The sequence below is a fragment of the Ictidomys tridecemlineatus genome, chromosome 5, assembly GCF_052094955.1.
Source record: "Ictidomys tridecemlineatus isolate mIctTri1 chromosome 5, mIctTri1.hap1, whole genome shotgun sequence".
In the NCBI taxonomy this organism is placed as follows: domain Eukaryota; kingdom Metazoa; phylum Chordata; class Mammalia; order Rodentia; family Sciuridae; genus Ictidomys; species Ictidomys tridecemlineatus.
In genome coordinates, this window is record NC_135481.1 from 185,689,346 (window position 1) to 185,702,644 (window position 13,299).

The 13,299-nt window shown below is 40.2% G+C and overlaps 1 protein-coding gene across 4 annotated transcripts in view; it reads left to right on the forward strand.

Annotated features, from left to right (window-relative positions):
* The window catches only part of Ift52 (intraflagellar transport 52), a 38,255-nt gene extending 25,889 nt beyond the window's left edge, over nucleotides 1–12,366 (forward strand). For all 4 annotated transcript variants that reach the window (XM_005327128.5, XM_040276110.2, XM_078051823.1 and 1 more), the window contains 5 exons: nucleotides 1,130–1,284; nucleotides 5,571–5,658; nucleotides 6,904–7,012; nucleotides 10,256–10,401; nucleotides 12,090–12,366. In XM_005327128.5, the coding sequence (XP_005327185.1) occupies nucleotides 1,130–1,284; nucleotides 5,571–5,658; nucleotides 6,904–7,012; nucleotides 10,256–10,401; nucleotides 12,090–12,137 (546 nt within the window). In that variant the 3' untranslated portion in view covers nucleotides 12,138–12,366. The remainder of the gene's footprint in view (nucleotides 1–1,129; nucleotides 1,285–5,570; nucleotides 5,659–6,903; nucleotides 7,013–10,255; nucleotides 10,402–12,089) is intronic.
* The last annotated feature ends 933 nt before the right edge of the window (nucleotides 12,367–13,299 follow it).

Below are 13,299 nucleotides of genomic sequence, written 5' to 3' on the forward strand. Positions count from 1 at the left end.
TGTTGACAGCATTCATTTAGTTAAATTTGAATTTATTTTTTGAATAGGTAATACATTCACATAGTTCAGAATTCAAAAGCATACACAACAAATAGTCTTCCTTCTATCTTTCAGCCTGGCTGCTCTGTTCCCCTTCCAATGACCACAATAGTAGTAGTGTCCTACATGTTCTTCCAGAGATATGTTATAAAAGCAAGTATGTGAGTGTGTGTGTACTTTCTTTCCTCTTCTTTTATGCAAATAGTACCACATTTGCTGTGTATGCATACTATCCTAGCACCTTACCTTTTGATATTATCAATATGACCTGAGAACTTTTCCATGTTCTTTAAAGAGCTTTCTTCTCTTTTTCTGTTCATTTTTAAGAGTATATTTCACATTGTTTGAAAATACTATACTATATTGAAAAATCTCCTATTGATATTTAGGTTCCCTGATCCTTTACTATTATCAGCACTGAGCATATGTTATCATTGAGGACTCTCAGCAATGTTGAAGGATGTCTTAGGCTAAAAGAGAAGGGCTAGGATCTAGTGTACAAAGGGAAGAGATGTCTGTGCTGGCATCACTGGCATTTCTGTACTTGACAGAAAACAGTATGGCCCAGATGCTGGTGTAGGGTACATATTGTAGTGGGAGTTGATGTACTTTCTTTTATAATTGCTTCTATTTTCTCACTAAAATAGAAAATAAAGTCACTCACTAAAACTGAATAGATCAAAACTATTTTGGATGGTTAATTTGACAAAGGGAAGTATTGCCTTGGGTGTGGGAATGGAAGTGGACTAGGGAGATAGAATTGAGTGCCTGGTAGTCAAGATGAGACATCGTGAGATTAAAAGAAGACTGACAGCATGATTGTGTATTTCTGCAGCTGTGTTCAGCTGTGTTAGTATCTGCTTGAGTATTTGGAGAGTTGGTCTTCACCAGCCTTGGGCTTTAGCCTAGAGAGTTTTGTTCCTCTTTCCATTTAAAATGGCTTAAGATTTAGTTGTCTATGATCATGAATAGTGAAATCTCTTGGCAAGAAAGTTTAAGTACTGCAGATTTGAGACCTCAGACAGTGGAGACTCAACAAAATGAACTCTTGTTCCTGCTTTGCTGAAAGGAACCCTCTTATGGCTTTCAGATCTCCGACTACATGATGCTACCTGACACAGCCACCCTGTCAGAGCGTCTGCGAGTGTGTCTCCAGGAGGGTGATGAGAACCCACGTGACTTTACCACCCTCTTCGATCTGTCCATTTACCAGCTGGATACCACCTCCCTCCCCAAGGTTATCAAGTCAGTACCTGGGGCTCTTTGAGCTACACTTTAGTTCATTTATGTTTGTTTGAAAACATGAGCTTGGGGACAGGAATTAGGGTCACAGCAAAGGTGGTAGACAAAACATGTTCTCAGATCTATGACGAGGCCAACAGAGAAACTGGGTTTGGGGATGCAGAGCAACTGCCAGCACTTATTAGCCACTGTGTATTCCAAGCTATGTACCAAGCACTTAGAATGACTGACCTTTTCCATTTTGCCCAAGACTTTTCTAGGTTTAACACAGAGAACTTTAAGACCCAGGAACCCCCTCAGTAAACTGAGGTACTTACACTGTTAATGCCATTGAAAACTTTTCCACGGTCCTGAGAGTTATTAGCCATGTTTCCATATGAGGAACTGAGGTTTAAAGAAGGAAGAGACAGTATTCCCTCCCCAAGAAGGAAGGGACAGTGTTTTCCGAAGGTGAGCAGGGATTTAAAGTCTGTCCTAAATGACTTTCAGGCCAGTGCTTTCTCCTGTTTTATTGCCTGATTTATTGTTTTCCATCCCTGATGGTCAGAGAATAACATTTTTGAGCATATTTTTGCCTGGCTCAGGATCTATATCTAAATAAACCAAAGGTGGAGTGTACAAGTACAGATACTTGTCTTCATATGCCTGTCCTTATGTTCAAGTTAACAAATACTGAGTGCCTACTGTACTAGAAACTATCCCTGAAATTTCCTGTTTATGGAGGAGACAGACAAGCTCTGATTAAGCTTATTATATAAACCCTAAATGTGAAGTATAAACTAGAGATGGGCATAATGAATATAGGAAATTTGATTCTGATTGAGGATCTTATGAAAAAATTGCATTTTTAGCTACATGTTGATTCTTCAACAAACATTTCTTCAAGGCCTTGTATCTACTCAGCACTGTGTGTATTCATAGAAGGATTTCAGGAGATGAGCTGGGGACATTGAGAGAGAGGTTTTCAGTGATGTCCTTGTATGAGCAATGTCCAGATAGGCATTAAGACATTTATATATGTGCATATGTAGATTAAAGAATATGGTAGAAGATGGTACAAACTTCAAGTGGACTACTGGGGATTGGAGTACTGGGGCAGTTGCATTTTTAATAGGATGGTCAGAGTGATTTTTTTTTTTTTTTTTTTGTACTGGGGGCTGAAGCTGGAGGCACTTCACTACTGAGCCACATCCTTTTTATTTTTTATTTTGAGACAGGATCTGGCTGAGTTGCTTAGGGCCTCACTAAGTTGCTGAGGCTGGCTTTGAGCTCACGGTCATCCTGCTTCAGCCTCCTGCGTCACTAGGATTACAGGGATGTACCACCATGCCCAGCTCAGAATGGCATCATCTTGAGGTGGTGATGCTTGAGCAAAAATTTGAAGGAGGTGAGCAAGTGAGCCATGTGGGTATCTGAGGGAAGAACACTGGGCAGAGTGTTCTCAGAGTGACCAGTATAAAGAGAACAAGATTGGGCTGGGGATGTGGCTCAAGCAGTAGCGCGCTCGCCTGGCATGCATGTGGCCCGGGTTCGATTCTCAGCACCACATATAAACAAAGATGTTGTGTTCGCCGGAAACTAAAAAATAAATATTAAAATTTTTTAAAAAAAAGAGAGAGAGAACAAGATGGGAAAGTGCTTGATTATTCAAGGAAGAGCCAAAAGACTGTTGGGGCTGGAGCAGGAACAGGAATGATAGGAGACTTGGTGGGGCCTTGTAGACTTTTTTTTTTTTTTGGTACTGAGGATTGAACCCAGGGTGCTTTACCACTGAACCACATCCCCAGCCCTTTTAATTTCTTTATTTGAGACAGGGCCTTACTAAGTTACTTAGGGCGTCACTAAATTGCTGAGGCTGACCTTGAATTTGTGATTCTCCTTCCTAAGCCCCAGTGCCTGGGATTACAGGTGTGTACTACTATGCCCAGCTCCTTATAGGCCTTTGTGAGGACCTAAGGTCAGCCTTGACTGAGAGAAAAGTTTTGAGGAGAGGTATGACATGATGACTAATTTCTTTAAAGTGAGGGATCAAGGACTGGGGGGTGTGACTCAGTGGTAGAGCATATCTGGAATGTGCAAGGCCTTGGGTTCCATCCCCAGCACTACAAAAAGAGAAAGGGAAAAAAGTACGTCTGTTCTGTCATAAAATGAGGGGAGCAAGGGTGGAAGCAGAGAATAAAGGGAGGTGATTCCAGTAATCCAGGCACAAGATGATACTCCAGCTGGTAGTAGTTGTGGAGGTGGTGAGGAGTGGTCAGAATCTAGATATATTTTGAAGGTATAGGCAGCAGGAGATACTAAATGGTGGAATGTGGAGGGTGAGAAGAAAAGGGGTCAAGGATGACTTCAAGGTTTGGTCTTAGCAATTAAAAGGATAAAGTTGCAATAACAGTTGGGGAAGACTGAGTAGACTGGACAGGAAGAACTGAAGTTCAGTTTGAGACATATTGAGTTAAGATGTCTGTGAAATGTCCAGATGATGTTGAGTGGCAGTTGTACATGTTATCTTATGATCAGCAGAGAAATTTGGGCTAGAGATTTATTTATTTATTTATTTATTTTTTTAAAGAGAGAGAGAGGGGGACAGAGAGAGAGAGAGAGAGAATTTTAACATTTATTTATTTTTTCTTAGTTCTTGGCGGACACAACATCTTTGTTGGTATGTGGTGCTGCTGAGGATCGAACCCGGGCCGCACGCATGCTAGGCGAGCGCGCTACCGCTTGAGCCACATCCCCAGCCCCCTGGGCTAGAGATTTAAATTTGGGGATTTGGGGGTACATCTGTATTTCATCAAAAGAACACACTTGATTCAGGCATGGTGGTGCATTCCTGTAATTCCAGCCCCTCACCCCACCAAAAAAAAGATGCCGAGGCTGGCTTTGGAATCAAAATCCTCCTGTCTCAGCCTCCTAAGTCAGTGGGATTACAGGTGTGGGCTACTTTTGGATAACTGGCTTTGGACAACTCTTAAATGTATTGTCTTTTTTTTTTTTTTTTTTGTACTGGAGATTAAGTCCTTTGAACCATATGAATTTGGAAGCTACTTAAAATCTTTATATATGTTTCCTCTTAAGAGATTATGCTCATATTCCAGGGTTGCTTTGGTGATGAAATGAAGTGAGTTTAAGTACCTAGCACAGGGTCAGGCACAATACGTGGCAGGTAGTTGATACTCAATAAATTATTTCTCTTCCCTCTATGGGGATCTGCTGCTCATTGCTAGGAAGGGTTCTCCCCAAGCACAAGGGGAGAACTTTCTGACATCACTGCTTTCTGACATCACTCATACATACAGCCTTGTCCACTCATCGGTGTTTACTTTTGTGGCTTAATTTTGAAAGCTCACAAATATGTATAAAATTTAAATTGGGGGGGCTGAGAATGTGGCTCGGGCGGTAGCGCGCTCGTCTGGCATGCGTGCGGCCCGGGTTCGATCCTCAGCACCACATACCAACAAAGATGTGTCCGCCGAGAACTAAAAAATAAATATTAAAAAAAAATTCTCTCTCTCTCTCTCTCTCTCTCTCTCCTCTCTCTTTAAAAAAAAAAATTTAAATTGGATGAGTATATTTTAATTAGCCTCTTCTGCGGGGGAGTTTAGCTAGCTTTCAAAATTAGGTAAAATCCAAAAAGACAGACTAATTGTTAGAATAGAAGCAAAGGGAAAACCACAGTAGCCCAACACACAGGGTACGATTAGCACTTGACATTGTAAACTTTTTCCCTCTGCTCTGTGTACCATAGCTCCTCTGGTCCCTGTGCTATGTGACAAGGCCTAGCCCCCTCCTACCTTTTTCCTTCCTCTTGCCTCTGCCAAGGACACTCTTGAAGATAACTGTGTGACTTCCTCCCTCTCTCACTTAGGGCTCCTCTGACAAGTCACTTGCAGCCTTTGTCTCTGGATTTGCTTTTTTTTTCTTAATACTTATAGATAACTGGCATATTACTGTTTTTTTGGGTTATTGTTGTTTTGTTTACTATCTCTCCTCCCCAAGAATGTTAAGTTCCACAAAGGCCTCCTTGCTCTCTTCTTTTCACTGCTGTTGTACTTGTGTGTGTAAATTGCCTGGGACCAGTAGATATTCAGTTAGAATCTTTGGAGTGAAGGAGCACAAGGAAGGGCAGAGCATGCAAATCTGTTGATTAGCCAGAAGCAAACTAGATTTTATTTTTTAAAAATAGTCCTGAATCACCCACCATCTTTGAGGAGAATAGCACAGTGTGGTGAGTTAGATGTGCCTTGCTACAGTGTCTCACCTTGATCCTAGCTTTTGTTTTATTAACACAGGGCTCATGAGCAGCTAAATGTAAAACATGAACCACTTCAACTCATTCAACCTCAGTTTGAGACACCGCTGCCAGCCCTTCAGCCTGCGGTGAGTAGGTGTACTCATGGGCCACCCCTGCAGAGCCCCACTTTTTACTTTGATTGTGGACCCCTCTGTGTGCTGTTTGTGGCATGCCTCACTGAGTCAGAGTGATCTGCCTCTGAAATGCATAGGTAGGCAATCTGTTAGTATTCTGTAGGGATGAACATGGTAAGCTTCCTGAGGGATCAAGAAAGTGGACATTTTTGGCTATCTTATAGAGTTGTAGGGCATACTGTGAGACTGCCTAGTAAGAAGGAAAAAAACACTTGTGCTGTCTTTCCAGACATTGGATACTCAGATTGATAGCAGTTCTAAAAGCCCAGGGAAGCTGCATATGGTGGTGCACACAGATAATACCAGCAACCTTGGGAGGCTGAGACAGGAGGATTGTAAGTTCAAGGCCAGCCTTAGCAACTTAGTGAGGCCTGGGCAATTTAGCAAGATCCTACCTGAAAATAAAAACACGTGTTGGGGATGTGGCTCAGTGGTTAAGCACCCCTGGATACAATCCTTGGTAGAATAGAATAGAATAGAATAGGATAGAATAGAATAGAAACAAGAAAGGATCAGGAATGGAATAGGAATGGCATGGCATGGCATAGCCTGGAGATAGTCAAGTATAGACAGGCTATTCTTCAGCTTTTTAGTCCAGTATTAACTCAATCTGCTTAGTTTGTCCTGTACATTCTGGAATGTTATGAGCCAGTTGGCTTCAATTTGCTAGCTTGAAATTGGCCGTGATAGAGTATTTATATCATAGAAAATAGCAAGTGCCACAAATCAGATATTTTGTTTTGAGAATTCATAGTTAAAAGTATACCAGCAGATTACTGGTTCATAACTATGAATTCTGACCTAGTTCAGCATTTGCTATACTAATCTGTTCCCCAAATAATCTCTGTTCCTAAAGATCTCATGATCAAATGAGAAATGAGTTGAAAAATCAAATGTTTAGCCCAAACTTAATCCCCAACCTTTGCATGGACGTGCCAAGTTAGTTGGCATCCATATTTCAGCTTGATCAGTTTAATGGTGTTGTTAGAGCTGATTCTGTTTGGTTGCTTTCAGAATTCTCAAGTCTGGCTTGGCATGGGTCTGTTGGATGAGGGCAGGAGGAGGGGAATTTAACCATGGGAATTTGGGTGGTTCATCCCCAGGGAAGGACTGAGTTGGCCTCTAATTTCCGGTGCATCTCATTATTATTAGTTATGGCTTTTGATAACTCTTTCAGGACAGACTGTTTCCTTTTAGGTTTTCCCTCCTAGCTTCCGGGAGTTACCACCTCCTCCTCTGGAACTGTTTGACTTAGATGAGACGTTCTCATCTGAGAAAGCACGGCTTGCTCAGATCACCAATAAATGTAAGTTTGGCCAATTTTTCAATTTTGTATTTTTTTTTAATATTTATTTTTCAATTTTCAGTGGACACAACATCTTTTATGTGGTCCTGAGGATTGAACCCAGCGCCACGCATATGCCAGACGAGTGCGTTACCGCTTGAGCCACATCCCCAGCCCTCAATTTTGTATTCTTTTTTTTTTTTTTTTTTTTCAATTTTGTATTCTTTATGACTTTTACTTAACTGTGAACTTTTGAGATTTGCTGAGGGAGAACAAAATATGTATAGATGTATGAAGTTAAAATTTTTTCATCTCATACAAATGATACTAGTTGTTTTTCTTGAGGCCAGTTAGCTCAGTGATTTAGAACACAGTGCTAAGAAGGAAGCCAAAAAGTCGTGACTCTCATCCTTGTAGACCTTTAGTTCTGACCTGTCGATAACCATAGGCTGAATCCTGAGCTGGCTACTATCTAGTAAATCTAGGCCATTGATCATATGAAAAGTCATGAATAAAAATGAGTCATGACCAAAAGAATATGCCGTAAAGAGCCTTCAAATTGGGAGTCAGATGAAATGAGGCTCTAGGCCACGCAACTCCATGATGAGTGGTGGACCTGCCTATTGATTGCTGACATGCCCAGCCTTCAGCACAGCAAATAGGCCTGTACATATATGTCCAGGAGCATAATCCACAGTGCAACACTTTCCTCTCTCCTGGGAGTATAATTTAAGGAGATGAATGAAGGATTACAGATAACCTCTACATGATTTATTTTAAAAATGTATTAAAATTGGGAATAGCCTTACTGTCTACTTGCAGGGGAGGTAGTAAATTGTGTCCCATTCAGTCAGTTGGACAATAAGTAGACATTATGAAAGAAGTTTATAGGCCAGGGAGTGATGGCAGAATTTAAGAGGCAATCCTAATGAAGCAAGATATAAACTGCACACACAGTAGATCCCAACTGTGTGAAATCTGTATGTATCTGAAGACCAGAAAGTTATGTGAAAAAATGGAAATAGTTCACTGAAAAATAGAGCACCTTTACTACATCTTTATTCTGTGAGAGGCATTGTGGTAGATGTTGGCAGTGAAAACTTAGCAAGAAAGGGCTGGGGTACAGCTCAGTGTTAGAGAGCTTACCTAAAATGCACAAGGTGCTGGATTTCATCTCCTGCAACACCAAAAAAATAAAAAATAAAATAAAAAGACATAATGATTAGTGTAGAAGGAATAGTATCTTTGAAGAATCAGATGCTCTTAACCAACATCCCAGCATTTCTTTTTTGCAATTTATTCTATGAAAATTCTTATAAAAAATGTAGAATAAAAATGATACTGCTATGTAGATATTAATTGTACCATGCAAAAAAAATTGGAAGCAGTCTAATGGTTCATCCTTCAATAAATAAGAGTATGAAATCAAGTGGAATATTATGTCTTTTAAAAGTAAGATGTAGGGGGCTGGGATTCTGGCTCAGAGGGAGAGCATTTGCCTCACATTCATGAGGCACTGGGTTTGATCCTCAGCTCCACATAAAAATAAAAAAATAAAGATACTGTGTCTACCTATAACTAAATATATATATATATATATATTTTTTTTTAAGTAAGATGTAGAACATAAGCTCTGACATGGAATTTCTGTGGCGAATTATTAAATGATGGCAGCAAGAAGAAGGGCTGGGCTGTAGCTTGGTGGCAGAGCACTTGCCTAGTATGCACGAGGCCCTGGGTTTAATCCCCAGAACCACAAAACCACACAAACTATGGTGATAATTTATAGAACTATTATATTTGATTCCACTTTTGTGAAAACTTGTATTTACACACAGAGACATATATAGCAATAATTAGGTAGTCTTACCTTGGTGGGGCAAGAGTCTAGAATGAGAGGTCCTGATAGCTATACATTTTAATTTATTTATTTTTTTATGGTGCTAAGGATCAAACCCGGGGCCTTGTACTATTCAAGTGCTGTCCACTGTGCTATATTCCCAACCTGTTTATGTTTTCAAAACTTACATTTCTATCATAACTTTAAAAAATGTGAATCAGGGCTGGGGTTGTGGCTCAGTAGTAGAGAGCTTGCCTAGTATGCATTAGGCACTGGATTTGATTCTCAGCACCACATAATAAATAAGTAAATAAAGGTCCATCAAAATCTAATAAAAAATATTTTTTTAAAAATGTGAATCAGAGGGGGAAGAATTAGTGTAATGAATGACGGGCAGTAATTACTGGAGCTGGGAATAGCTTCACAGATAAATGTTAATGATGGATTATAGGTGATTTTTTCTTTTCTAAAATAATCTTTTAATAAATGCTATTTAAAATATCGACCTTCCTTTTTCATAGTGGTTCTTGTTGCAGTCCGAGAATGGTAGCTTGAGTTCCTGCTGGGTGGTCCAGAACTTATAATGTCAGAATGCTGGGGACTAAGAAAGCCAGAACTAAGCCAGATGCGATGGCACATACCTGTAATCCCAGCAATATGGGAGGCTGAGGCAGGAGGATAACAAGTTTAGATGAGCCACAGCAACTTTAGTGAGGCCCTAAACAACTTAGCAAGACCCTGTCTCCAAATGAAAAATAAAAAGGGCTGGGGGTGTGGCTTAGTGGTAAAGGGACTCTCAGTTCAATCACTAGTTTTAAAAAAAAAAAAAGAAAAGAAAGCCAAAACCAATCCAGCCTTAGTCTGATAGTATGTCACTTTTGTCTTAATCATAAAAGTAGCACATCTGAAATCTCAACTTTGTCACTATTTAAGTCTGCATCACCCTAGGAACCAGTGAGTTAAGATATGTAGGATCTTTTTTTAAAAAAAAATATTTATTTTTTGTTATAGTTGGACACAATACTTTTATTTTATTTATTTATTTATTTATTTTTTTAAAGAGAGAGTGAGAGAGGAGAGAGAGAGAGAGAGAGAGAGAATTCTTAATATTTATTTTTTAGTTCTCGGCGGACACAACATCTTTTGTTGGTATGTGGTGCTGAGGATCGAACCCGGGCCGCACGCATGCCAGGCAAGCGCACTACCACTTGAGCCACATCCCCAGCCCTATTTTATTTATTTTTATGTGGTGCTGAGGATTGAACTCAGGGCCTTGCGCGTGCTAGGCGAGCACTCTACCTCTGAGCTACAACCCCAGCCCAAGATATATAGGATCTTGATAGGGAAGATCTAAAATACATTAAGTCTGTACTTAGGAAAGGGCAGAAATTAAGGGTGAATCTAACTACTCCAACTGTGTGTAGGTACTGAAGAAGACCTGGAATTCTACGTCAGAAAGTGTGGTGACATTCTTGGAGTAACCAGTAAACTACCAAAGGATCAACAGGATGCCAAACATATCCTTGAGCACATTTTTTTCCAAGTGGTTGAATTCAAGAAACTGAACCAGGTATGGAGCCCTGGAGGTCTACTGAAGTGGCATCCCATCAAGTGACAGTGTCATCCATAGACAGTGTTTTATGATATTCATTGGTATTTATTAAGTATCTATTGGGTGTACAGCAGACAGTGATCCCTGTATTTATGGAACTCATATTCTAGCTGGAGTGTCCTGTCAATAAACAATAAACAGAATATATAAGCAAGTCCCTTAGTGTGCTGGATGGTAAGTGTTCTGGTATAAACAAAGTGAGTAGGGCAAGGAGGGATCAAGTGTGCCAAGTATGGTGGTAGTGACTAGTATGAATAGAGTGGTCAAGATCAGCCTCACTGCACAGTTAATGCAATTCAGTTGAGAATAATCTTTATCAGAAAGGAACTGATTAAGGTATAGCCATAGATTAAAGGTTTTGGGGAATTTAGCCAGACAGATAGCTGGAGGAGAAGTTCTCTAGGAAGAGGGAAGACTTGTGCACAGTCCCTCAGGCTGAGTTGCACTTGGCTTGCTTCAGGAATGGCACTGATGCCATTGTGGCCAGAGGAAACTGAACAAAGGACAGAACAGCAGCACATGAAAGCAGCATCTTGTGTTAGAAATCCTCTCTCTCAGCCAGGTATTGTGGCCCACATCTGTAATTCCAGCAGTTTAGGAGGCTGAGGCAGGATGATCACAAGTTGAAGACCAGCCTCTATAACTTAGGGAGACCCTGTCCCAAAAATAACATTCAAAGGGCTGGGGGTGTAGCTCACTGGTAGAGCACTTGCCTGATACATATAGGAATGTAAAGGTATCTGTATAGGTTTGTAGGATTTGAAGGATTTTACTTTTCCTTGACTTTTAAAATTTCTATAATGAATATGTTACTTATGTAGAAAAAAGAGTATGTTTTATATTTTAATGTAAGCAGGCAAAATAAAAGCTTAGGATTTTAAATGCGAAGTTGAAAGATCATTTAGGCCAGGTGCAGTGGCACATGACTATAATCTCAGCAACTCTGGAAGCTGAGGCAGGAGGATCGCAAATTCAAAGCCAGCCACAGCAACTTAGAGAGGCCCTAAGGAACTTAGTGAGACCTTGTCTCAAGATAAAAAATAGGACTGGGGATATGGTTAGTGATTGAGTGCTGTTGGATTCAATTCCCAGTATCAAAAAAAAAAAAAAAAAAAAGACAACGACCAGTTATGTTCTGATTCTGTTCTAGAAGGGGGCTGGCTCTGCTGTGTACTCATTTGACAGTGTTCACTGTACATCTAAGATGTGCCTGGCATAGGGCAAGAATTTTGGGGTCATAGCAGTAAGCAAAATGAATGCAGTCCTTGTTTCTCAGAGCTGTGTGAGTGTGGGACATACAGGCAGTTACAGTGCTCTGGGTGCCATGAAGGGAACCTAGAAAAGATGTAACTGAGATGCTGCTCAGCAGTGACGTGTGCATTGGTGGGAGCAGGAAGGTGGTTTTTTTAGATTTCCAAAAGTACTCATCTTGGTAGCATGGAGGACAGGCACTGAAGGCCAAGGTAAGGAATCTGGTGCAGTCTTTGCAACTGTACTTGCTATCATTCATTACTACAGGTGGTGAGCAGTGTCTTAATTAATAGTTAGTCACAATCTCTTCATAAAAAGTTCAAAAAAAAAAAACAGTTCATATTTCAGGCTCTGTACTGAAATATTAAAATTATGTATTTTATTTTCTCATCCAGGAACATGACATCGATACGAGTGAAATGGTATTCCCGAACAATTTCTGAGGACCATGCCTCTTGAAGCATTTTCTGCCTCCTGATTCTTTCCATTTTTTAATTCTTCAACTTCTTACCAAAGTGTCTGTACACTCTTCACAAGTTGTAGGTCTGTGCATCTTCTATAGTATTCAGATAGGTAAGATTTCTGACTTACAAAATCCTTTTGGAAGAAATGTTTCTGTTTTTAAAATTAAATCTATGATTGAATCTGTACTTTCATGATTTATAAAACAAACAGTCTGTCATTGAAGTCTTTTTTCCCCTCTGACTCCAGTTCAAGGTTTGAGCCTCCTTTGTCAAAGACTTACAAAACTCTCAAGCTTATTGATATACTGTACGGCTTTCTGAACTAATTCACAGGAATACAAAACAGACTTAACCCATAGTCTGTTTGCCCCACTATACCTAAGGAAAAAGATAAAATAAAAAACATCTTCCTTAGATGTTTCATTAACCCTTAGTCTGCCAGCTGTCCACAAGACAGACCACTTAGAGGCTGTAGTCTCCACCTGTTCATTTCCTCCCTTCTCTGAACCTTGAACTCTCTTATTTTTTTTTTTTTATTTTTTTTTATTTTTTAACTACGGATTGAACCCAGGGGTGCTTAACCACTGGGCAATATCCCCAACTCATTTTATTTATCTGTCTTGAGGGTCTCACCATGTTGTTGAGGCGGCTTTGAACTTGGATCCTCCTCCCTCAACCTCCTAATATGCTGGGATTATAAGTAGGTGCCATCATGCCCAGCCTCCTCTGAAATTTTGAAGCATTCAATGCAGGGCAAAATGCTACACTCTTTTCCCAAAGAAGCTATACGGTGTGTCCTGGAACAATAAGAGAGACTGCTTCTGCCTGAATGGTCAGTTGATGTATGGAAATTCACAGCAGTGTACTGGAATATACTGGGAACCACCTTTAGGGAATCCTGAAGCTGACAGAAGATTACAGAACCACTGAAAGTGTTTAAGAGATGTGGCACAATGGGAATAGCTCAGCTGGTGTGTTCCATTAGATGGGAAAACAGAAAGAGGGCCATTTAGGGGATAATGTGATAAACTCGAATAGGAAATAATAAAGATGAGGACTAAACTGCTTTTGTTAGAACAGATTAGGGCTGGATGTGGTGGCGCGCTCTTATGCTCCAGAAAGCTGAGAAAGGAGGATCAAA